Source organism: Melospiza georgiana, chromosome 26 (genome assembly GCF_028018845.1).
Source record: "Melospiza georgiana isolate bMelGeo1 chromosome 26, bMelGeo1.pri, whole genome shotgun sequence".
NCBI lineage: Eukaryota > Metazoa > Chordata > Aves > Passeriformes > Passerellidae > Melospiza > Melospiza georgiana.
This window is the reverse complement of record NC_080455.1, coordinates 2,166,332-2,192,521: the sequence shown is the minus strand read 5'-3', so window position 1 is coordinate 2,192,521 and position 26,190 is coordinate 2,166,332. Positions and strand designations below refer to the sequence as shown.

At 45.2% G+C, this 26,190-nt stretch overlaps 1 protein-coding gene across 2 annotated transcripts in view; it reads left to right on the top strand.

The window, feature by feature from the left end:
* ELAVL1 (ELAV like RNA binding protein 1) overlaps positions 1 to 26,190 on the top strand; it is a 50,892-nt gene that overhangs the window by 5,781 nt on the left and 18,921 nt on the right. For both annotated transcript variants that reach the window (XM_058040738.1, XM_058040739.1), the window contains exons 2-4: positions 4,669 to 4,852; positions 21,960 to 22,063; positions 23,442 to 23,595. In XM_058040738.1, the coding sequence (XP_057896721.1) occupies positions 4,681 to 4,852; positions 21,960 to 22,063; positions 23,442 to 23,595 (430 nt within the window). In that variant the 5' untranslated portion in view covers positions 4,669 to 4,680. The remainder of the gene's footprint in view (positions 1 to 4,668; positions 4,853 to 21,959; positions 22,064 to 23,441; positions 23,596 to 26,190) is intronic.

Below are 26,190 nucleotides of genomic sequence, written 5' to 3'. Positions count from 1 at the left end.
CTGGGGCTGCTCACCTGGACAGGAGAAGGCTCCAGGGACACCTCAGAGCCCCTTTTGGGGCCTGAAGGGGCTCCAGGAGAGCTGCAGAGGGACTGGGGACAAGGCCTGCAGGGACAGGACACAGGGAATGGCTCCCACTGCCAGAGGGCAGGGCTGGGTGGGAGATTGGGAATCAGGAATTGTGGAATCCATCCCTGGAATGGATTTCCCAGAGCAGCTGGGGCTGCCCCTGGATCCCTGGCAGTGCCCAAGGCCAGGCTGGGCAGGGCTGGGAGCAGCCTGGGACAGTGGGAGGTGTCCCTGCCATGGCAGGGGGTGGAATGAACTGGTCTCTAAGGTTCCTTCCAACCCAGCTATCCTGGGATTCTGTAAGCATCTATTTAGGTGTCTACATATGAATTTGTGACCTCAGTAGTGGTCTGGTGCCTCTTTAGTCCTGTGGACAAGATGAAGGTGGACAAAGCCTCTTGCCTGATGTTGAAGGCAGACAGTTCTTGCCAGTGTTCTCATTTCACATGATCTCCACAGTTCCAAACGTGTCTCCCTTCTTAGCAAACATCTTGCAGTGAAACAATTAATAGCAGTGATTGCTAGAATTCTGGATGGAGGTACAGAGTATCATTGGGAAAAAAAAAATTGTCTGTTGCCAGAACCATTAAACCTGTGTGATCTGGTGTGCTTTTGTGAGAAGGTGGTTGTTGTGGTCAGTGCAACATTTCTGCAAATTATGCTTATGAGAGCTTTTCAATCCAGTCCTGGGAATGCTGGCCTGGCTGAGGATGCCTGAGCAGTTGTTGGCACAGGTGGTGAAGTGTTATCTGTGTGGATTCAAGCACCTCCACAATTAGTGGAAGATTCAGGTGCAGCACATGTGGTTCCGTTTATTGCTTTGTGCATTTTAATTTTGGGGCATCTTTCCCAAGGAAGAAGGTGGCTGCTGCCTTTCCAAACAAGCTTCTGTAGTATTTGGTTATTTTAAAAAATTGTCATTTTGGGAAGTGCAGTGCAGTGGAACCTAGTCTTAAAGTTTTGGTTTTTTGGGACGTAGAAATGAAGGCTTGTTTTGGAAAGGTTGCAAACTAGCAGTCTCTTTTCAGTCAGCCTTCCCAAATGGAGCTGTTGGGCCTTCTTGCCATCATTGACCTCTGCACTGGGAATATAAATGCATTCAGTCTTTTGATTTATGGCATTGTGGATTGACAAACATTGGTTAACCAAGTTCTCACTTGCAAATAAGTGTATAGGCCTGGTTCTCAAATCTGGGATATTCACTGATAGAAATGGATTGTTATCTCTTTGGTAGAGAAAGATCAGGACATTCCCTCAGCGTATTTCAGTGAGAGCAGAATAAAAATTTGTTTTCCAGTGTAGCATTGCTTGTTTTATCCATCCTATCTTACAGCTCCTTTTCTTTTTGGAAATCTTTTCAGTATGCAGAGGTTACAATTCTTCAGGGGCTCTTTTTAACTTTGCTGGCATGAGAAACTGTTCACCTGTTGAGGAATACACCTGGTGCAGGTTGGCAGCAGCAGTGTGAGCTGCAGGTTCTTCAACTCTGACAGACTTGGGGCCATGACCATTTTCCTGGGGAGTCCCTTCCATAACCTTTTCCTAATGTGCAACCTGAACCTCCCCTGACACATTGAGAAAACCCTGGACTAAACATCAGCATCAGGATGGGCACAGGCTGGAGGGGCTTTGTCTGGGGTCCCCCCCAGGGCACCAGCTTGTGGTGTTCTGTGTCCCTGCACCACAAAGGAACTGGGACTGTGCTGTGGGAACCTGGTGAGAGGAGCTGGTGTGACTGGGGGGCCGTGGGGTGTGCAGGGACTCACACGGGGCCTGTGGGGTGTGCAGGGACTCACACGGGGCCCGTGGGGTGTGCAGGGACCCACACGGGGCCCGTGGGGTGTGCAGGGAGGGACCCACACGGGGCCTGTGGGGTGTGCAGGGACTCACACGGGGCCCGTGGGGTGTGCAGGGACCCACACGGGGCCCGTGGGGTGTGCAGGGAGGGACCCACACGGGGCCTGTGGGGTCACTGGAGCCTCTGCTGCCAAGGGGCTGTGACCCAGCAGTGCCAGTGTGCTGACAGTGGGACCCTCAGAGTGGCATCAGACCGGTGGAATGATGCAGTTTCCTTAACACCTCACCAGCAGAGGACCTGGTGCCCACTGACTTCCAGGCTGGCTGGACAGTGTTAGTCCTGCAGCCAATTGTGGAAGTGCTCAGCGAGAGCTTTGGAAGAAAGAAGCATCTTCTCTCTCAGCACTCTGCTCCTCTAGCTCTTCACTGTGCCCTTACATGCTTGGTTCCTGGTGTCCCATGGAAACCTTTGCCAGGCCTGTATGCAAGGGCTTCCTGTGTTTGCTTTCTAAAAGCCTGAAGAAAAGCAGGTGGAAGCTTCCTTCCCACCTTCTGATGGCTCTGAATCAGCACTGCCCCAGGCAATGCTTGAGTATCCTGGGAGCTGCAGACTGTGAGCACTGCAGAGGGTTAGAGGATGTGGGACAATGATGGAAAGTCAGCAGCCACTTGTCAAACTCTTGGCAATTCTGCTTTATGCCAGATATAAGTGTGGTAACTTGCCATCCTGGTGTGCTGGGAAGTCTTCTCTGCTTGGTGGTTTTCTCTGCACTGTGGTGCCTCCTTTTCAGGCAGCACAGTGCAGAGAAATTAAAAAAAAACCCAAACCCCCAATCTTTTCTGTTCTTGAAATCAGTAGAATATAGCAATTTCCTAATCTCAGCAGCGGGAAGGATTTATATCATAAATAAATGGCAATACAGGGCAAAGTTGGTTAAAATGAAGGAAATGTTAACTTTTTCCTCTTATAGCTGGAAAAATCTCAAGATTTCTTCCTTTGCTTACTAAATATTCTAGTTGTGCCATACAACTTTCACTCATCAACATATTGGTGTGTTCTGCTTGTAGAGCTTGAGTTTTGTGGAGTGCAAAGGCAAGCAAAGCTGCCTTCTATTTGAATAATTCTGAAAATTTGTGTTGCATGGTTTTATAACTTAGACATGGTGACCACAGACGGTTCAGCTGTTTGAGTGTTGTTTACCAGAGCAGGAAACTTCTCTGAGATTGTGCTCAGCAAGTTCTGACACAGCCAGGAGGAAATGTGTGTTTAATGACAGAATTTGCAGTAAAACTGAGATGACTTGGCAGCTTAAAAATCATCTGCTGAGGGGAGTCTCTTCCCCTGCTTCCAGCTTTGCAGTGCCTCCTCCTGCTCTCCTATCCTGTGGCATTAGCTGGTGCTTATCTTGCTGCAAGGAAAGCAGATTAAAACTGCTGACACAACAGAAAGGGCTTCCCTCCTGTGTGGTTTTCCATTGCTTTCACAGTACAGATCGGTTATCCCACGGGCACAGGATGCTGGAATTGACTCGTGTTGACGCTTGAAACACGAAAATGAGGGTAGGAGCTGATCTGTGGGTGAAGGGGAGCAAGAGCTGCCAGCTCTTAATGCTTCAACACATACTGAAAAGATAAAGATTTAGTTCAAATCCATACTGTGTTAAATCTCACATTAGCATTAATGGTTTATTCTATAATCATGTGCTCAGGTAGTTGTTTAAAAATTTGACCTTCACTGTCAGACATGAGTTAACAGCAGCTGCTGGTGAGGGGCCTGGAAGTCCCTTCATGCAGGGAGCATTTCCTTTCTAGACTGAGGATTTCTGGTTGCTGTTTCTGAATTCTTCCATTATTAAACTTCTGGCTGTCAGTCATGATGCAGTCTCTGGAAAGGCTTATCCTTTAGCAGATCCAGATCTCTAGATCCTGTTGCAGAAACAGGATTTAGATATCTTGATTTTGACTATTTCAAAGCAGTTGAAGTGCTTTAAAAACTAGGATTTTGGCAAACCATGAGCAGCTTGAGTCTGGTGTGAGTTCTAGTTGTAGGTCAACTAAAACATCAGGATTCAGTTCCTGATGGTGTACTGAGGCAGAGAGTATCTTCCTGTGATGGGAATTCTGGCTTCCTTTAAAAAGCTGCAAAAATAGAAACTGTCAAATACTCAATATGCCCCCAAGTCACTGTGCAGCACAGACTCACCAGTTTCATTCACACAGTAAAGCAGCCCCAAAGGCAGCATTAAACAGTAAAAGGCCTTCAGGTGCAGGATGGCCAACGTTTACAGGGGAAAACATTCAGAAAATTAATAGTCTCCAGTTGAAACACTGAACTGCATCAGATCTTGCTGCTTCTTGTCTTCCTGTGTGAAAAAGTTCTGGGCATAAGGTTGGAATTCAGATTGAGGTGGCAGTTTGGTTGTGGCTGGTCAAGTACCTGGACATGGACATAAGGGACCTGATTTTTACCTTGGCTGTTGGGAATATTTTGTTGTTTACAGGAAAGTCTTCAAAATCTGTCTTGATGCTTTTTATTAATGTAAAAAAATAGAAATCCTGAAGAGCTCTTTAATGGTACATAGTTCTGTAAAATGTCATGTTTGTGCTTTTGAAAGAATGAATTGTTCTGGAATTTTCAACAAATAGTGTTTTGTTTTCTGAGTTGAAAAAATGCATTGCTGAAGCAGTGGTTTGCTCTTAGTTTTTAAAATAAACATTCAAACTTATTTCAGGTGGAGGAAGTTTGGTTTATGGAAATGTGAAGATCTAAAGCTCACTGAGGGTTTTTTTTTCACTTCGCAGATTTATTGTAAAATGTCCAATGGTTATGAAGATCACATGGCTGAAGATTGCAGGGATGATATTGGTAGGACAAATTTAATTGTGAACTACCTTCCTCAAAACATGACACAGGATGAATTACGGAGTCTGTTCAGCAGCATCGGCGAAGTGGAATCTGCAAAACTTATTCGGGACAAAGTTGCAGGTAGGATTTAGTGTTTCAGAAATTGTCACCTTGTGCTAGACTGCGTGAGCAAACACTTGATTGAATACAACTTAATCTAGAATTACTAAATATTTGTGTGTGTAATCAAAATATTGACACGTTTGCCTGGAGCTCCAGTAATGCCAGGATTGGGTACTGGGAGGATGGAAAGCTCAAGGCTAAGTTAATGACTACTGTGTGTATGGCTGAGAATTCTAAGAAATACAGTTCCCATATTTGAACATTAATAGACAGGTCTAAAACTGGTTTAGATTTAGTCCCTGGCTGATTTATTCTTTCTACAGTCTGAGTGTTTTTGACTCCACCAGAGCTCTGAATATAAAAACAAACCTTTTGTTCTGATTTTGATCAGTAAAATAGAGGTGTGCTGGAGTTCTGAAGTGGCTGTAGGTCTTATCACTGTTGCAGAATTTAACTTGTAAGTTCCTTAAATAGGATTAGTAGTAGTAGCTTTAAAATATGAGAGGAATGAATTGTTCTGAGAACATTTCCTTGAAGCAAAACAAATGCTGACAGAGCAACTGCTTCCATATCTGTGTAGTTGCAGGAGGTTTTAGCTGCTCTCTGAAGAGGTTTTAATCCTTGTACTGTTAAAATACTTCATTTACAAGTTTTGGTTATTCTTGTTCAGAATTTGCAGAATCTTGGATTCAGTGAGAGCACTTGGTTGTTTCTGGAGGGGAAAAAAAAGTGCAGTGAACTGGCTGTGCTCTGGTGTTTGCAGTTAACTGGCTGTGCACTGGTGTTTGCAGTGAACTGGCTGTGCTCTGGTGTTTGGTAACTGGCTGTGCTCTGGTGTTTGATGGTAACTGGCTGTGCACTGGTGTGTGATGGTAACTGGCTGTGCTCTGGTGTTTGATGGTAACTGGCTGTGCACTGGTGTGTGATGGTAACTGGCTGTGCTCTGGTGTTTGATGGTAACTGGCTGTGCACTGGTGTGTGATGGTAACTGGCTGTGCACTGGTGTTTGGAGTGAACTGGCTGTGCTCTGGTGTTTGGTGACTGGCTGTGCTCTGGTGTTTGCTGGTAACTGGCTGTGCACTGGTGTGTGATGGTAACTGGCTGTGCTCTGGTGTTTGCAGTGAACTGGCTGTGCTCTGGTGTTTGGTAACTGGCTGTGCACTGGTGTTTGCAGTGAACTGGCTGTGCTCTGGTGTTTGGTAACTGGCTGTGCACTGGTGTTTGCAGTGAACTGGCTGTGCTCTGGTGTTTGATGGTGACTGGCTGTGCTGTGGTGTTTGCAGTTAACTGGCTGTGCTCTGGTGTGTGATGGTGACTGGCTGTGCTCTCTCTGGTGTGTGATGGTATCTGGCTGTGCTCTGGTGTTTGATGTAACTGGCTGTGCACTGGTGTTTGCAGTGAACTGGCTGTGCTCTGGTGTTTGGTAACTGGCTGTGCTCTGGTGTGTGCTGGTAACTGGCTGTGCTCTGGTGTTTGGTAACTGGCTGTGCTCTGGTGTTTGCTGGTAACTGGCTGTGCTCTGGTGTTTGATGGTAACTGGCTGTGCTCTGGTGTTTGATGTAACTGGCTGTGCTCTGGTGTGTGATGGTGACTGGCTGTGCTCTGGTGTGTGATGGTCACTGGCTGTGCTCTGGTGTGTGATGGTGACTGGCTGTGCTCTGGTGTTTGCAGTGAACTGGCTGTGCTCTGGTGTGTGATGGTGACTGGCTGTGCTCTGGTGTGTGATGGTGACTGGCTGTGCTCTGGTGTGTGATGGTGACTGGCTGTGCTCTGGTGTGTGCTGGTAACTAGCTGTGCTCTGGTGTTTGGTAACTGGCTGTGCACTGGTGTTTGGTGACTGGCTGTGCTCTGGTGTTTGGTGACTGGCTGTGCTCTGGTGTTTGCAGTGAACTGGCTGTGCTCTGGTGTTTGTTCCCAGCCTGCAGCTCAGAGCAGTTCTGTGCTGCACATGCTCAGTGTTGTGTTTCAGAATCCAGTGATACTGATCGTTATCTAATCCCTAATGGAGACTCCCCAGTCTGTGAGAGCTGCATGGGAGCTGCTGGAATGCACGAGAGCTCTTTGTGCGTCATCTTCAGTGCTGTATTTGCTTGAGAGTACCCATGAGAACTGAATAATTAAAAACTTCAGAATTTCCCTTCCGAGTAGCCTCTCTGATTTCCCTGCCTCTGCCTTTCCTGATATCTTACAGATGAGGTATCTTGTGATGTCTCTGTCTGTGTCTCTACTTAAGGGATGTATATGTTCAGTCATGGTAAAATAGTTACATAAATACCGATTTCTTTGAATGTTTTGGTAGGTGAGTGTTTGTCCCAGATGTTATGTGCTTTGCAGCACTCAGAAGTTGAGGCTTACTCTGAAGGCTGGTTTTGCAAGGAATAAGATGCCTTGCTTAATGATAGCAGGTCATAGCTGACCCACACCTTAGACTGTAAAATAAGCACAGAATCACCTGTGTGTGTGGGGGAAGATATTTTCAGTGGGAATCAGGAGACCTAATCAGTCTCTGAAGTTGAGACCCTGCTTCACAGGTACCTGTAGCATCAAACACTGGTAAAGTCTGGTTAACTTTAACTTGGAACTGACAGTGCTGGGTAGTTTAAAGTCCAGAACATACACTTGTGTGCTCAAGGTTGTTCTTAACCTCAAGAATGAAAAGTAAAATTGCTGTTATTGTTGCAGAGAGCCCTTGAGTGCCTGTGGATAGAACATTGGCTTTCCTCTAAAGTGGTTGCAGGTGCTGGATTCTGTGTGGCTGCTGTGGTCACGCCACTGAATTTTGTTGCTACCTAATTTTTCTCTTGCTTGCAACACTATTAGGAGCAGTTACCAGTCATCTCCATGCTTACTGAGAGTTCTGGAATATCAGTGCCAAAGAACTGGCTCTTTCTGAGCATTTTTTCTTCCTCTTGCTTTTGTTTCTGCCCCCTAATGTTCACATTATATTCTTTATTCTCAAACTCTCTGTTTAACACATGGACGTGCAGCAGTTCCTGAACAGAAAAATCCTGTGGCACAGTTCTGCTTTTCTTGTGCCTCCACTTGAATTTCTCTGACCCTGTGGCAGACAGCAGGAAACTGGAGCTGCAGAAAAACCTGTTCAGCTCCCTGACCTTGGTTTCTGGTCAGATAAGTCATAATATTGGCATGTGAGGGAGAGTGGGTTGAGTGGCCTGGGCAGGAGGGAGGGAACCTTTTGCTTTTGTTTGAGTTAGACTTTTCAGATCAGTTTAGTTCTTTTCAATGAAGTCATAGCTTTTTGTGCCCCCATAAAGTTTTAATAATCAGAGTATTTTGTCTTTGAAGTTCCTTTTGTTTGTGTTTGCAGAGTTAAAATCAACGTTTAGTTGATAATGCTTGCTTTTTGTACAACATTGAATGATATATACATTTCTTCCCAAGTTATTGTCTGTTAAACAGACAATTTTTTGTGAGCCAAAAAATACTTCTGCTTGGAATGCAGTTTTCATGACTTTTTGAACTGGCATAAGCTGTCTGGAGACTGATTACTGGGATTCAAGAACTGATTTGAAAGCCAAGTTTGGGTCTGTTTGAGCAAAATATTTTATTATTTTATTACGATCGTTGCATATGTTGTTGCATTTTGCTTCAAATGCAGCAGAGTATTGAACAATCTGTGTTCCATGTGTTAGGTTGTGGTTATAAAATGTAGAGAAGCTCCTTGAAGCCTCCAGACTGCCTACCCTTTATCTCACTACTGATGAACATTACAGGAGGTGAAAGTAGCAGCAAACCATAGTGTCAGTTCACATTCCTTCCCAGGAACTATTGGGCATTGATAAAGGTGTGACTGTGTGTCTGGTTTGTTTGAGATGTGACAGTTCTTCTTCTGCTTTTTTTTTTTTTCCTTTTTTTCAGTCCCTGTACAGAGAAACTTGTGCACAGTAGATGAGCATTAGAAGGATGCAGGGCTCCTCCTGGTCATACTGGAGGAGTAGAGGGCTGGGCTGAGCATTCACCAGCTGGTGTAGTGCACTCCTCACTCCTCAGCACTTGCAGCTATGGCTTTGCTTGACTGTGATGAGTGGATCAGTACTGGGGGTCAGCAGGCAAATACTGGATCATTGCTGTGCTGCTCACTGTACTTGTGTTTATGGAGAGTATGTTTGGACATCCAGGATTTTCATAAGAGAATTACAGCATTCGTTGGACACTGTTCTTTCTGTCAGATCTTAACTGAGCGCCAGCCATGCCCTGGGGCTTTGAACCCTAGGGAAATGTTAGAAGGCTGATTCTCACTTCCCAATATAGAATGGCACAGTGTCCAGGCTGCAGTGTAACTTTTCACCAGTGCATCTTCTGGCCTGTCGTGATGATTGCTGAGGTCTGTGAGTAGCCATTGACCTGATCCATCAATTAAATCCTCTCTTCCTGGGGCTCATGAGGCTGAGACCAAGAAGTCTGGGGTTGGTCCAGTAGCCCTGCAGCATTGACTGCAGACACAACAGGGCCAGACTTGTACTCAGCACTGATTCCCTGTCCAGGGATGTGTGTATGATGTTAAATCCCCACTTCCTTGGAGCAGCTGCCTCGTGCTGGAGATGATCCAACAGAAGAAATCTGTCTTGTGCTGTATTTTGCATGGTCAGTGTTTCACTTTGCTGCAGCATCCAGGTTCTGGGGTCTGGGTTTCCAGCCATTGTGCTGGGCTGGACTCCTCTAACAGGTGAGTTTTAAAAAACATTTCTCCTTCAGTACCTGTTAATGTAGGAATGCAGAGCTCTGGGCATCTCTGGGGCTGCTCAGTTTCTTGCAGCACAGGTGCTGATGGCTCGTTGTGTCAGGATATCTGACTTTGTACAGAACAGATGCTTCTGCTCAATAGCTCTAAATTTTCTCAGAGAGCCTGGTCATCTCTAGCCTGCTGTCCATGCAGGTGTGCACAGACTGTTAGTCCTTCTGGATCAAATGCTGAAGCTGAAAGTCATGTGTGTTTTAGCTTCTCTGTCTTCCCCCTTACTCTGCTGAAGGGTTTATAACTTTCAAATCTGACTGTCCTAAAGCTCTGAAAAGGTAGAGTTAAACTGCTTTTTTGTGGAATTATTAAAAACAAAAAGTTGCCAAACTCATGTGCTATGGCAACGCATGGTAATATTAAAAATAATATTCCTTATTGGAATAATTGTGTGAGCTGTGGGATGCTCCCACCTGTGACATTGTATGTAACTGTCCTCAGAGTGCATCAAAACCACCACAAAGCTATGTTGGGGAGTTTAAACTGGGTATTAGAAAGAGTTTATTCCCCAGAGGGTGCTGGGCACTGCCCAGGCTGCCCAGGGAATGGTGCCAAGGCTCCAGAGCTGCAGGAGCTCCCAGGGATGCTCAGGGTGGGGCTGTTGGGGTGGCTGGGCAGGGACAGGGTTTGGAAGGGCCCCACAAGGACCATCAATCCAACTGAGAATATTCTAGGGTTCTATTCTAGGATTCTGTGAAGCTTTTTCCCCATGTGTTTATGGTCTCGGACTTCTTTGGGGTCTATTTATTGCTCCTGACACCATATCCCCACTCAGAGTCCCTGGTGACAGGCTGCTTGCACACCTCATTCTGTGAGGGCTCCTTCTGACAGTGATTGGTTTTGGGAAGGAGGCATCCACCTTCCTGAGGGTTCCTGTTCCTGGCCTCACCCCTTCTGTACTGCCTGAGCAGGGAGTGTTTTCCTCTGGTACTCACGACTGCCTGCTCTAGGAAGTGTAGGACCTGATCCTGGACACTGTTCCAAAGGCTCTGTCTGTACCTGTCAGCTCCCCAGACATGGCCCCTCTGTGCAGAGGCTGGCAGGGAGGCTTGGCTTTGCTCTGCCCTCTCTGCATTTGCAGTGTCACTGTGGGTTCTGATGGAGGTCACTCAGGGGATCAGCGGCTGGCGAGTGAAGGGATCTCTCCACTGCTGCTGGCAGGTGTGGAGCAGAAGGGACATTTTGGGGTGACTTGTTAAGGTTTTATGCAGGAATTTGGGGTCCATCTCAAACATTGCTGTAATGATGACTCACTCTCTGCAGGTGTGCCTGGGACATGTTTCTTACAGGACCAAAAGCAATCACTTTCAGATAGTTGCAATTCCTCAGGAATGGACATAAAGCTTTACCCTTTCCCTGCCTTTTTCTTTTCATGTCTTCTCTCAGACATGAAGACTCGTTCTCAGAAGTTACACAACTGAAAAAGAGATGAGTGTCCTTGTCCCTGTGAGCTTTTCAAGCAGAAAGGGGAGGAGGATTTTACTGCCCAGTGTCAGGTGCTGCAGGGTGCTGAGTGGCTCAAGTTCATGTGACAGGGCAACTACTCATTACACCAGTGCAGTGAACTCAGTCTAGAAATGGAGTTCTGAAGTGTTCTTGTTTGTGGAAAATACTTAAGTATTCTCTTTGACTGAAATAGTTTCCTTTTGCATGCAAAAGACCCATGAAATTGTTTATGCAGGTTTGCTGTTGACTGTGGAATTGGAATGCATCATTACCTCTGGATTTTTTTTTTCTAGCTCTTTAATCACATTTGGTGGTATGTGATTTCTTTAAATGTGCATTCAAGAATGCCTTGTGGCAATGGTTAACTTAATGAGAAGTGCAAATGGTTTGCAGACAAATTGCCCAAATACTGGAAATGTGAACACCAGCTTTGCCAGCTCCACTTAATTCCTTTTGTCATAAAGGTGGCCACATAAACTGCCTCAGAGGTAGTAACTGAGCTCTCTCAAGGATATAGGAATACAGTTAACCTAAATCAGAGAATTCTGGAATATCCTGAGCTGGGAGGGACCCTCAGGGATGATCAGTGCAGCCCCATCCCTGCCCAGGCACCCCAACACCCCCACCCTGAGCAGCCCTGGGAGCTCCTGCAGCTCTGGCAGCCTTGGCACCATTCCCTGGGCAGCCTGGGCAGTGCCCAGCAGCCTCGGGGGGCAGAACCTTGCCCTGAGCTCCATGCCAAGGCCTGGCACAGCTGCAGCCCTTGCTGGGCTCCTGTCCCTGTGCCAGAGCAGAGCTCAGCCCCTGCCCCTGTGCCTGCCCTGGGGAGGAGCTGCAGCCCCCGAGGAGCCTCCCCTCAGTCTCCTGGGCTGCAGCTGAACGAGCCAAGTGCCCTCAGCTGCTCCTCAGCCCCTTTTCCTCCAGACCCTTCCCCATCTTTCTAGCCCTAAAGCTTGCCTGGGTTCTTTCAGAAGGATCAGAGCACAGGCAGTAGAAGCAACAGCTCTGGCAGCAGTTCTTGGTCTCTGTGTCTCAATATTTGGGGCATATCTTGGGTTTTCAGTGGATTTCTGGTGCCCTTCTTATGACCCAGAGTGCTGGCTGCTGTCAGGATGGGATTGCTGCAGGACACCTGGACTTGGAGCTGGTTGCTCTGAGCTTTGTCAGGTGTGCTTGACCTAAAGGAGGTTGAAGTTTTTGTTCTGGTTGACCCCTGCTTGGGAACAGTCAAGCACTTGTTTAGCTGTTGCTGAAGCCGGGTCTGTGTAGCAGTCTGGCCTAGAGCAGAGCTTCAGCTCAGCCTATGTCTGGGATGACAGCACTTGCTGAAGCTTTTGTACTGTAATGTTTGCAGCTAAAGAAGTGTTGTTATTTGAAAGTTGGAGTTTCTTCCTCAAGAGAAGGAAGAAGTGAATTTTTGAGCCCACAGCATTTTGAACAGTCAGACTTTTTTGTTCCAACAACAGGTGAACAAATTTGGTTCTGTTTAAAGAAATGAGATCTTCCTCCAAAAAAACAAGCCCGTGGTATTTCTGTACAGTTTTGGGCCTGGTGTTTTCTGTTTTCTTTTCACTTCACAGAATCTTGGATGCTGGCAGTTCATCTGGAAAAGGAGTCCTGGAGCAACTGAAATTAAATCTCAATAGAGAAATGTTCTGGAACTGAGAGAAAGGAAAAAAAAAAAAAAAAGAACATATAGAAATGATATTTATGCTGAGAGGCTTTGTGAAATAAAATTAATGACTAGAAAGCCCACACCCTTTTGTTTTCAGGATTTAAAGCTGTTACTCTGATGGTTGAATTTTTGCAGTGTAGTGGAGATGGTGAGATCCCTGTGAGCTCTCTGAACCAGGGTTGGCAACAAACTTTTGTCAAGTTAACTTTGGAGCTGTTGGCTTTTTCCCAAAGAGGTATCTGAGTTGTTTGTATTCATCTTTGTTTCAAGGCAAATATCACTGATTTTACATAAGAAGGAGAGGAAGCTTTATTTGTAATTTGTAATGTTTTTCTGAGTTGTTTTTAAGGTCAGGCTTTCCAAACCAGCTAAATGTGCTTTTGCCCTTAAACTTTTATAAATGAGACTCTTCATTGTTGAGCTGTGAGCCGAAACAGGGATTGTGTCCTAAAGCCAGGAGAAGCAGTGGGGACACATTCTGGATTGGCAAGTCATTATCAATATAACTAGATATTTCTTTTTTTCCTTGCCAGTTCCTTTCTGTTGCCATCAAGTCTCTGTTCAGTAAGATGTGCTGCTTTGAAGCCTTGAACAGAAATGGGAATTGGCTTAGTGTGCAGTCTGGGTCTCAGTCACAGGAACTGCCACAAAGCTGGGTTCAGGTCCTGTAGAAGGAAGATCCTGAGCTGCTGCACAGACTAACAGGAAAGGGTGAAACATTGTGGAAATGCTGAAATACAAACCTGAACTTTCACTCTGTACTCTGTGTAGGTGGAGCAGGTGCAGTGATTGCCCTGAGGTGTTGGAGTGACTGACCCAGCCCTGCAGGAGCACAGGGCTGCCCAGGGCTCTCCAGGTTAGGCACAGCCCTGGGCTGTTTGCCCCCAGCCTGACACAGCCAGGACTCTGTGGGGTTTCAGGGACTAAATTGTGGGAATTGGGAAAACAGAAACTTCCACAGACATCGAAAGGTTTGATCTGCAGCCTTGGGAGAAGCTGTGATTGATGTAAAAGTACAATACACAAACATCAGGCAGAAAAGTCATAAACTATGTTTCTATAGTTGTAAGTGAGAATATGCCTTAAGTGAGAAACTACTGGGTAAGATAGTGAAGGGTTTATAATGTAGGGGTGTGGTTGTATAGAGTAAGTTAAGAGTTTAGAAGTTATAACAGAGGCATATGTGTATATGTGTGATAATAGCCCATTGGATAAAAGTATCCACAGAGGTAAGTAAAGGTGATAGGTTAGAAAAGCAAAATAAACCCTGTGGCAACTGTCTATTGGTTTAAAAAGTTATATATTGTCTTGTAACAAAGAACTTGTGACTACTTTGAGCTGTGGCTGACTGCCTGCTCCTCTAAAATCTCACAGCCTCTGAGACTGATGTTCATCTGAGCAATAAATCATTCTTAGCCAGAAAATTGTCCCATTCCTTCATTAAAAGTAGCAAAAATGATACCAAATGATGGTTTTGGGCAGCATTTATGACTTTACTGTAGATGAGGCAGATGAAAGTATTTCAGAATGATTAACTGTTCCTTCAACAAATTCTTTGGGTAAACAAAAAAATATTTGCTTCCATTTGACGGAATATTTTTGGTAGGCAAAGTAAAAGTGAAATTTACTTTTAACTGCTTCAGTACCTGCACGGAAGGTTCTGTACTCAGTTCTGTCTCCAGCAGTGTGTTTGTGTGTTTTTTGGAACCACTGTGGTCACCACAGCACAAATGGTTGTGTCAGAGACAGCAGCTGCTCAGTGGTGGGGCAGGTGAGAGAACATCCCTGAACTGTGGGCTGGGGGACTGGATAAGAGAAAAATTTTGGTTCAAACTATGGGTTTTAGCTACAGCTTCATGTGTTTCCAGAGTAGCTGAGATGCATAATCTATACCATTAATGAAGGATTGAGTGCAAGGCTGGAGCCCCTCTGCTCTGGAGCCAGGTTGGGAGGACTGGGGCTGCTCACCTGGACAGGAGAAGGCTCCAGGGACACCTCAGAGCCCCTTTTGGGGCCTGAAGGGGCTCCAGGAGAGCTGCAGAGGGACTGGGGACAAGGCCTGCAGGGACAGGACACAGGGAATGGCTCCCACTGCCAGAGGGCAGGGCTGGGTGGGAGATTGGGAATCAGGAATTGTGGAATCCATCCCTGGAATGGATTTCCCAGAGCAGCTGTGGCTGCCCCTGGATCCCTGGCAGTGCCCAAGGCCAGGCTGGGCAGGGCTGGGAGCAGCCTGGGATAGTGGAAGGTGTCCCTGCCTGGGGCAGAGAGTGGAATGCAATTTTTTCTAAGGTCCTTCCCAACCCAAACCATTCAATAATTCCATAATTTCCTGTATTTAAAAAAGCATACTATGAATTATATGCTAGAAGTTATTCTACATATTACTGTCTATGTTGTGATGATGGGATTTGATCAACATAGACATGGAATGGAAAATCATGCCCTTAATTGTTAGTTTTGAAAATTGGTCATTAAATACTTCAGATGTTTGCATACAAACGCAGAAATATGTTTTGACATAAATCCTTCATGAGGCTGCTTTCTTTTTGGTGTAAGGACACCTTGCAGTATGAAAACAAAAGCTGCTAAGGATGTACCAAATAGCAGCTCCTTGTCTCCAGAGCCGAGTGTTCTGTCTTGTGGCTGTCCAGGATGATGTTAGCCCTGTCCCTGTGGGCACTGCTGGCTCGTGCTCCATGCCCTGATCCCCAGCTCCTTTTCCCTCGTGTCGGTTTCTCGGCTGTTTTAATGACCTGGAAAGGCTCGGGGTGGCCTTGGACAGCCCACGCTTCAAAGGACAAGAAGAGGCTTCAGGTTTTTTCTTGGTCTCGGTGTTTATTAGTTGTTTATCTAAAAGATTTTCCCTCGGCCCGACAGAGGTCTGCACAGCAGCCAGCTATGAGCACACTGAGAGCCCCCGGGGCAGTCACCTATCTTTATACCCGAAGTTACGTATACAATATTTATCATTTTTCCCCAATACCTTTTACCCTTATTAACCAGTGCACTTTTAGTAATAACCAATCCCAAAGTGCCAACATCACCACAGAAGATGGAGGCCAAGAAGAAGAAGAAGAAGAACAGGACATGCCCCAATTCCTCCATCTTACTTCTTTAGACCCCCCTGTACAGAAATCCTAAACCCTGTGTTTCACACTAATTAACTTATCCCTTCACCATTTACCCAGTGAAATCCTCCCATCCTCATACAGGTGTCGTCTCCCGTGTAGGATCAAAGTCCAGCCACCAGACACTTCTGGCAACATTCCAGGACTCCCGAGCCTCCCAAGGGTGGTCTCGGCCACTCTGCACATCAGTCCTGAGGTGCTGAGATCCCACACCTAGAACAGTCTCCAGCCAGTGAGTGTCCAGTCTGTTGTGGCCAGGGTGTTTCTCCCCATGGTCAGGGCTCTGCATCTGTCCTTGCTCATTCCATTGGGTGTTCTTGGCCTGTCCTCTTGGCAGCCTGACCCTTCAGTCTGGGACAGGTCCCTTCCAGCCTGGTTGGATCTCCAGTCTGGGTGAGAGCACGTTCCCATCACCTCCTCCACATTGAGGACCACGAGGCAAGCTGCAGGTACCAGCAGAGACCCTGCAAACTCCACCAGCTCCAGGCACACAATTGGGGGAGGGAGGGGTGTTTTTGTCTCTTTTGAAGATGGATGTGGTGCTTTCCTTCCTTCTTCCAATTTCCTGATCATTCAAAGATGAAGCAGTTTTGGCAGGGACATGAGCCTGGTGCCTCATCACCCTTACATAGAGCCCGTTTCATCCCCCCATGGGTTGGACTGGGACCAGTTCACTCAACCAGTCAGTGCCTGGAGTGAAGAACCTGTTAGACTCTGCTGCTGAGGTGAGGCACAGAAAGCATCCCGTGCCCCTCTGCTCAGATCACATATTAAATCTGCTGTCATACTTGCAGCCTTGTGTTGCTGGGACAGCAATAGATTATTTTCTTGTTACCCTTGATATTATTCTGTTGTTTCTTTCCATTCTTTCCAAGTCTGAACTGCATTTGAGCTCTGCCATTCCTCAGACACAGTGGACGGTGTTTCCAAATTCCTCCTGTTGTAGCTGTTACTCCTTCTATCTCCTGTGCTCTCAGTTTCCCTTGGAGCTCTGCCATGGCTCCCTGCTCAGCCAGGCTGCTCTGCTTCCACATCTGTGTGTTTTCCTGGCTGTTGGGAAGCAGAGGATGCTGTATGTGTGCTGGGGCTCGCTCTGCAGTCTCTTGGTCGCTGCTCTGCCAGTCCTGCCTTGCTGCACTTCCCTGTCAGAGCCCTCGTGGGGAAGTTAGTGCAGGATGGTTGTGGGCTGATGTGATTGTGGAGCCCTGGTTGTACAACAGCGTAACTGTGCTAAAGAAGCCCACACAAGGCACATCTGAGCACTTCAAACTGTTCTAGTACTCAGACAGCCACTGCTTTGAATTCTGCTGATGCCTGGTATTTTTGAGGTGCTTCTCGATGCATTCACACCTCTTTCAGCTCTCTGGTTATCACTCCTGGCACGGTTATAAAGCCAAATAAAAACCTGAAACCCAGCTCACGTCCTCCAAAAACTGATTCCCAGTTCAGAAAACAAGTTCTAAACCAAGTTGCCATCATGCTGAGGTGCACTGACAGAACAGGAGCCAGGTTTGATTTTGGGGTTTCTGTGGAGGACAGGAGGGGAGGATCTGAGTTAGCTGCTCTCAGTGAAGTGTCCGGTGAGTGTCAGACTCCTCAGTGAAGCTGGAGGTGTCAGCACTGGGCTGGGAATGAGGAAGGAGCTGCTGACTGAAGCTGTGTCTCAGGAGCTGGGAAAGGAAGCAGGGCCATGGACAGAAACCCAAGTGATGCACGGAAAGAAAAGCAGTGCCCTCTCTCCTGAAAGGGCCTTTTATCATGGAAACAAAACTTGATTCTTTCTGCTGAAGGAGTGTAGTATTTTGCTTAAAACTAGGTTTTGTAGTTACTTTGTTAATTATTTGTGCAGATAAGGACCTACTTGTTGCTCTTTTTTAGCTTTCTCTCTTGAGTAAATTTATATTTATGTATATGCAAACTTTTAAACTGTCCACTAAAATATTTTGAAAACTGTTACAGCACCAATTTCTTTTGTGCTGCAGGTTTCTATAGCAGGCAGGGAACATCAGGAGAAAGCAAAACAACATCTCTCCTTGCCTGGGGTAAACACTTGGCAGCAGTCATAATATTGTGTAAATGCCAATTCCTTATATATTTCCTGTCATGCTCAGCACATAGGTGGATTGTTCTGTTTTGGAGTAAAATGAGGAAGCAAGGAGCATTCCTGCACAGGCATCTGTGAGGTGGGCATGTCTCCTGCAGTGACAGGGCTGCTGTGTGTTGGCCCAGCCTGTGCAGAGATGAACACCAGGCACTGAGAGGGAGGAGGTGGCTGAGGCTGATGCTATTGGGTGTTTTAGAGCAATGTAAGTTAATGTATGTTCTCAGTTTTGAATGGATTGGGTTTTTCTAGCACTTAGGGACTATAAGGGCATGTTATACTAATGTAGTTTAAAGGTGGTAAGTACAGATGAAAAGGGATGGTCTACATTCTAGATTATTGTAGAGAAATACAGGTAAGTGATAGTTTTACCTATTGTCAGGTAAAAGCTAATAGGACTGTAATATTGGGGTTCAGTGCAAACTTCCTGTCAAATGCCTGGAGGGAATATGAGAATGAACCTCTGTGATCCTGCCACTTTCAGAGCCTTCTTTTTTTAGTCAGTGTTTGTTTGGGTGAACTGTGTTACATCCCTGCCCCCTCACTTCCCAGGACACTCACATTGTTGGATAAGGAATAATCACTGAGGAACCTGTATAAAACTGGAAGTGAAAAAGATGCAGAGTTTTGCTCTGACAGAAACAGAAAAGAAGGCCAGACAAAAACAGTAAAAAATGGTACAGTTGCTGTGTGATGGCACTTTGGGGACAGACACTTGGAAGGACGTGTGTGAGGTCCAGGAAGGACTTGTACAGGAACAAGTGGACACAGAATATGTACACCTGAGTTTGTAGAAGGAAAGCCTTGGCTGGATGCTGTAGAATGTGCTTCCAGAGTGCCTGGCAGGCTGCTTTTAATGTGGACTTGTGTGTGTGTGTGTTAGGGCACAGGTTCTGATTCCAGGGACTGGGCCCAGGTCATGAGGTGCCTTTTTACTCCTGGGTGTCTGTGGATGTTGCAACTCAGGTCTGGTTTTATCCTGTATATAAGTAACTTAAAATTCCTTGTCACTGATCTCAAACCGTGCATAAACACATAACTTGTGTGATGCTTTGGAAGGAAACAGAGGAGTGTGGGCAGCAGGGGAGAGGGGGGATTCTGTCCCTCTGCTCCACTCTGGTGAGACCCCATCTGCAGAGCTGTCTCCAGCCTTGGAGACACCAGCACAGGAAGCACATGGACCTGCTGGGAGTGAGACCAGAGGAGGCCACGGAGATGCTGCCAGGGCTGGAGCCCCTCTGCTCTGAGCCAGCCTGGCACAGCTGGGCCTGCTCACCTGGACAGGAGAAGGCTCCAGGGACACCTCAGAGCCCCTTGTGGGGCCTGAAGGGGCTCCAGGAGAGCTGCAGAGGGACTGGGGACAAGGCCTGCAGGGACAGGACACAGGGAATGGCTCCCACTGCCACAGGGCAGGGCTGGGTGGGAGATTGGGAATCAGGAATTGTGGAATCCATCCCTGGAATGGATTTCCCAGAGCAGCTGGGGCTGCCCCTGGATCCCTGGCAGTGCCCAAGGCCAGGCTGGGCAGGGCTGGGAGCACCCTGGGACAGTGGGAGGTGTCCCTCCCTGTGGCAGAGAGTGGAATGAAATTTTTTCTAAGGTCCTTTCAAACCCAGACCATGGTGTGTTCTACAATTTTGTGCCTGCTGTGTTCTCTGGGAACTTGTTGCAAGGGAAGGACTCTCAGTGTACAACATAATAAATTTATGAGTGGAATCATTCTCTTCTTCACCTATCAGGAAAATAGTCCCCCAGTCCTCCCCAGTGCAGCATCCATGCAGGCAGTGAGAGTCCTCTGGGGTTCACTCTGGGTCACACTTAGAGGGATTAGTCTTGTTTGGGGTATGTTTCCCTGGTCTTAAAGGGCCCATTTCCATAATTTTTATTAGGACCTGGTTCTGTTCAGTAGTTTGCTGGAATATTCATGTTTATGTGACTTTTGGGATAGACTGAAAATATTCATAAAGCAGCTGTTGCTCTGAGCCTTCAGAGCAGGGCTGGACCTGTCAGAGATGTTGGATCCTTCCCATCGTTGCAAAAGTCATTGCCAACTCTCCACCTGGTATCTTTTCCCTCTTAAGCCTACTTTTGTTTTCTTAGTCTGGAGAAATAAGGTAGGGTGCAGGTGCACAACGTTTTTCTATTTGTTCAATTACTCATTTTCTGGATCAGAGGTAAATAATCTCAGTAGGTAAGTGGGTGGGAACCAGCTGTATTTGATGTCAATGACTGACCATAATAAAATAAAAGGAATGCTATAAAGGAATCACAGCAATCATGCTGTGGGTACATGTTGGACACATTGATCAGAATTTTACAGCTGTTGTCTGTAGGTCTCCAGAAGATGCAGTTAAATCCTGCTTGGCTGGCACAGAGCAGTTTGCTGTTAGTTGTGTTCTGTGCCTGGTGACACAGAGGCTGATTTGGAGCTGCTTTAACACCAGGTCTCTAAGGGAACAGGATGTTGTTTCTGTGTGAGGCTTGAACACAGGGGATCTGGCTTCTCTAAGAGTTTTAGCAGACAGCAGAAATTACCTGTGAGTGTTTATACAAAGGGTGTATTAGACAGCAGGCTCTGGCATTGTGTGGGTTCAGCTGAGTTACTGCTGGATTGGGTTTCACCAGGAAGCAGCCAAAGGCAGAGGCCTTGCCAGGAGCTGTGCAGCTCTGCAGCCAGTGTGTTGGCATGAAAACACTGAGGGTTATTTGGGCCTTCCTTCCATTCCCTTGTTGGTTTTACACTTGCAATCTCGATGTCTCAGCAGACTGGGCATCCTTTTTTCTGTATCTGAAGTTAATCTGCAGTTCCCTTGCAGCCTTTTTCTTCATTTCCTCTGACATTTGTGCCACGATATCATCACTGGACACCTGTGTCTGTATGTGGTGTTCTGGAATGTCAGAAAAGCATAAGGAAATTTCCTTGTCAGCTAAGACCATTGCAGAGCCAAGCAGTGTGATTAAAAAGGGCTATTTCACCACAGAATCCTTTACCATAACAATTAGCTTTGTCTTCTAGTGTCCTTAAGCCTCACAATAGAACTTAATAACTTAAAAGTAGCATATTGTTAGAGGAAAATAGCACTTTTCCTATGCATGCTTGCAGTTTTCTTTAGAAAATCCCACAGATCTGACAGAGACAAGGAGAAGCTGGCTAAAAGAGGTGTGTCTTGGGTTGAATTGCAGCTTTTTTATTGTTCTGAGACAGTCTTGAAAGTATTTTAGTTATTTTTAGGCCTACACTGATAAGAACCTGTAATTCTTGGGAAATTGCAACCCCAAATTATCTTAGTATGTAATGTTATAATTGATAGTAGCAATTGTGGAGATTGGAGGTAAAAGCAAAACATGTAAGTATCCAAATAAATATCCTTTCCCTTAAATATTTTAAGGATTTTTAGTATTAATATCAAATTATTCCTTTAAGAGTAAACTTAATTAAGGTAACAGTACATGGATTGTCTGCTTTAAAGAGAATTTTTCACTCTTCACTATGATGCTGTGTTTGGGAAACTGGTTGCTTGTTAGCTGTATTAATGAAGGATTGGAAACTTCTTTTTCCTTCTTGTCCCCAGGGGTGGAGGTTGGAATAGCCAAAGAAATCACAAGGGTCTTCATTTCAAACCTGGCAGTTCATCCATTGACATTTTCTCCCTTTCTGCTCTCTATCCACAAGACTTTGTACTGATGGACTCGATTGAGTCACTGCCTTTATTCCACACCCATGAAGTTTGCAAGACTGGTCAGAGTTGGTGTTTTAGCCCTAAATTTCTTCCTGTTAAAGGATACTGTGTCCAGTGCCTGCTGTCTGTGATGGCAGAGGGATGTCCAGAGTGGAAATAAAAGACCTGAATTACTAATGATGTGTGCCAGCCTTGGGAAACCTCCTTGGCTCACTGAAATATTTGCTGTGTGGATTGTGTATGTTAAATTCACTTCTTGTTTGCATTTCCTTTCAATTTAATAGTGATAACATAATTTTGTTAGGATTAATTTTAAAAAAATGTTCTTCCCTTTAGGACACAGCTTAGGCTACGGCTTCGTGAACTACGTAACTGCAAAAGATGCTGAAAGAGCAATAAACACACTGAATGGCCTCAGACTTCAGTCAAAAACCATCAAGGTAGGAGCTCTTCAATTGTCTGTGAAAACAGCATTGTAATAAACTTTATTCTGATGGTAAAGTTTGTGTGCTCCCACCTGCAGCAAGCATGAATCTGGGAGGAGAATAGTGAAGTGTTTTGAAACAGCTTAGTATTTGAAGGTTTCCTTTCTGTATTTTCCCACCATTTTTACAGTAGTAGAGATGCCATTGTGGATGGTTGCTAGGTGTTTAACTCATGCACATCTTGGATGCTTCATAATATTTATTGTAAATCTCGTTAGTACATGTGCAAACAACAACCTGTGGTCTGTGGAGGACTTGCTCCTGCTTAGGTGATTAATGCAGCTTTCTCCAGTAGTAGAAATTAGGACAGAAAACTGCACCCTACTCATGCCATATTTTCATGAAGTTTAGAGAATATACTGACAGTTCCTGATGGGAGCTGTGGCAGGGCAGTGGCTGAGTCAGAACTCAGGATTCTTGGCGTGGCAGAAGTGTTTGCTGGAAGCATTGGTATTGGTCTGTTGCTGTCTCCTTACAGCAATGCTAATATAGTTGTTGTCTCTTGGGTTAGCCCAAAATGAGTGGCATTATGTAGGGACATGCCCTTTTTCCTGTTGTTTGATTGATTTTCCCCTACTCTCTCGGTTCCATTCTTTTGAACTCCAGTAAAAATGCATGTGTTGGTGTGAAAAATGCGTGTATTTTATGAGTGGCTTTTTTCAAATATTAAAACGAATATTATATGTATTGTGTTAGAAAGTAATGCTGTATTAATTCTCTTAACTACTGTGTTAAATATAGTTTTAGGTTATAAAAATTGTTAAAATAGAAACTGTGCTATGTAAGATGCTTTGTTTGAAAGAAAGGACTTGCAGTGAGATAGCAGCCACAGGACACCTCAATGTTTTAGAGAAAGGGAATTTATTGCCTTCTTATCAGAAGAAACGAACTTCTTCCCACCTCAAAGGCACTATTAGGATTAGAGGGAAGAAGTTGACACTGACCAGACAGAATCCTGTGTTTGAATGGAATTTATGCATCATGTATGAAGTGTATGAATATGCAACAGGCTGTTGTTCTTAAGGGTTAATCCTTTGTTAATGTGGGTCCTTTTTTGGGCTCGTGATGCCCAGAAAAAGGTACCTGGACATCCGTAACTCTTAGTATTTATTGTCTCATATTGTCCTAATTCAATTTGTCCAAATTGTTATCACTCTAATTGTGTTACTATTATTTTTAACCATTTTATTACTATTAAACTTTTAAAAATTTTAAAAACAAGTGATTGGCGTTTTTCACAGTTGGTAATGGGGAAGTTAATCAAATTGGCTCATGACAATAAATTGATCTTCCCTGTTAATAGCCTGAACATGTGTTTTTATTTCTTTCCAAGGTTTCCTATGCCCGCCCAAGCTCTGAAGTTATCAAGGATGCTAATCTGTACATCAGTGGCCTGCCCCGCTCCATGACACAGAAGGATGTAGAAGATATGTTCTCCCGTTTTGGGCGCATCATCAACTCGCGCGTGCTTGTGGATCAAACCACAGGTGAGCTCTGGGACCTTGCCTGTGGGAAACTGGAGTGTACAGCATGTGTTTGGTGTTTTCTGAGACTGGCAGTACCTAAACTTCAGTAAATTAGGCTTCCACAAGTTAATCATGACATCTGCTGTCAACTGGTGATAGAATTTTGACAGGATATCCATGTTCAGTGATTTTTTTTTTAAACACAGGATGACTCAACACTGCCTTTTCCAGCTTACAGCCCAAACCTCAGACCTTGTTAAAATAGGATTATTGTAATTTTTATCAGCTACTGATTTGCCAAATTACTTTCTTGCTCTGATGCTGGCGCTGCAATGCACTGTGTTTCTGGGCCATGTGTGTAACCTGGAGTGCTGACCTTACTTTGACTTTACACACATGCAGCTCTTATCCACTGGTCAATTCCAGGCCATAGTTAGAGATTTAAAGTAAAACAAAAATGTGTTTTGTCTTTTGTACCAGCCTGGAACTCGCTCAATTTTCTTATATTTTAAACCATGTGAGATGTCTTACAGGCTTCTGTGGTTACTGCTAAGCCAGGGAATTAATTTCCTACACATAGTACTGCCCTGAAAGTTCTAAATGCATTTTCTGTATTAAAAAAAGAAAACAAAAGAAAGAGAAAAAAAAAAGGAGAGAAGCCACTTACTTAGGGACTTGGCTCAGGGGAGACCAAAGTTAAGGTTTTCTTTGTGATGACAGTTCTGACTCTGTTACAGTGTTTTCAGTTTTCAGAGTTTTAAGTTCTTACCCTGTTATTTCAGACAGTATAACTGTCTGGCTTATCCTGTCACCCAGCTGGTCTGTGGTTTTACTGGTAGCCCATATGTCATGTATTAATCTGGAGAGAGCTTTTACAAATACACTTTTTTATTGATTATGCATCTGGTGTATTGGAATAGAGGACAATCCAATTCTAGCAATTCCACATTTAACATTTATAACTGGGATGTGCATTTATACACTTCAGTTCAGAAGCAGCTTTCCTGCTCTGTGAGGACTCTGCTGTAGTTTGGAGTGGGCCACCAGCAGCTCCTGGTGGGCTCAGTCTGAGTGCAGGCTGAGATCTGCAGGGTTGCGTCCCCATCAGAGCCACCTCCTGGTCCAGGCACCACTTGCAGGTGTTTGGTCAGATGGTGCTGCAAATGTGACTGTGCATCAGAGAAACCTGAGGTGGCTTGGTGGGATCAGGGGACTGACATGACATGGTTGAGTGAGGAAAATCCCATCCTGCCTGGAGAATATTATTTGTTTTGACCAACTCTGATACCTGCATGGCCCTGTCCCTAGAGCTGGTTATCTAGGATGCAGCTGTAGTGAGAAGCAAGAGACTTGGGGAGCACAGCAAACTTAGTAATGCAAGTCTCAAAACTAGTCATCCCTCTCTGGCAGTCTATGGGGTCTGGAGAGCATCTGGATTTGACAGAGCTGTAAAATGAGATGACAGAAGTTATACAAATAAAATCTCCCCAAGAATAATATAGTTTTCATGGGTGTGCTGAGGCCTGATGCTGTGTAATTCAGCTCAGAGCAGACCACCTGCTTTCCCATAGCCTTAATAATGCATTGGCTGAGGAGTGGGTTCTGTTGCACCTCACAGTTAATGCCTGCAGAGCCTGGCTTGCCATCCCACCAGGAATGTGGCTGTGCCTTGGCTTTAAGCCTGCCTCTCATATCTTGATCTGCTCCCACTTAAGACACGTTTTAATTTGTACTTAGCTGTACCTTCTCACAGAGATGGTACTCCAGCTCTTGAAAACGACTCTGTTTGAAAATACACTTTCTAAAATATTCATGTTTTAAACGAATGCTTTGAGAAGCACTAGGATGAGCAGCATGAAAGTAGAAGAGTCACAGTAAGCTGAGCTCTAAGATAGCCTTGCTGAGTTCTGAGTGATGCTGCTGATCTCAGTGGTACCTGAGCACACAGGGCTGGCAGCTGTACTCTGTGAGCCTGTGTGCTGTTATTTATCAAAAGGCAATCACACCTTGTTTGCTTCAGGCCCAGGTCTTGACACGTTGCATTTCCTTCTGTGAAACAGAGAAAATGATCCTCAACCGTTACCAACAACAGTTTATGATTTTGTGGTTTATGATAAGATTAACTTCTGTATCTGGCTTTGAAGATGTTCCTGGGTGGATGTGAACAAAACAAAGTATCTGATATGTCCCATTCTGAAACAGAGTTAATGAAGGCCTACATTTACAGTCCTGGCCACAATACCTCCTTTGGAATGGCATTTAAACAAAATGTGCCCTTTTAGCTTCACTGTGATAAACCGTGTTTTCAGCCTACGGTCAAGTCACAGATAAGAAGCAAGGGGAGGAGAGGAGAGCTTACAAGGCAGAACTTTTACCTCAGTCAGAAGGAAACAGCATCCAGGGACTGGGACTAGGAAAAAATACACAGATTTTTAACAGCTGTGATATTGGTTCAGTCCAGCTACCAAGAGGTTTTTCATTGATTTTAATGAATAAAAATAATCTATGTGCCAGCTGGAAATAGTGTGTGTGAAATTCTGGTGAAATTCTGATCTCTCCATTAAAAAAGGTGGAAGTCCTTTATTATAGTTGGACATTTGTTCCCTCATCTCTGAA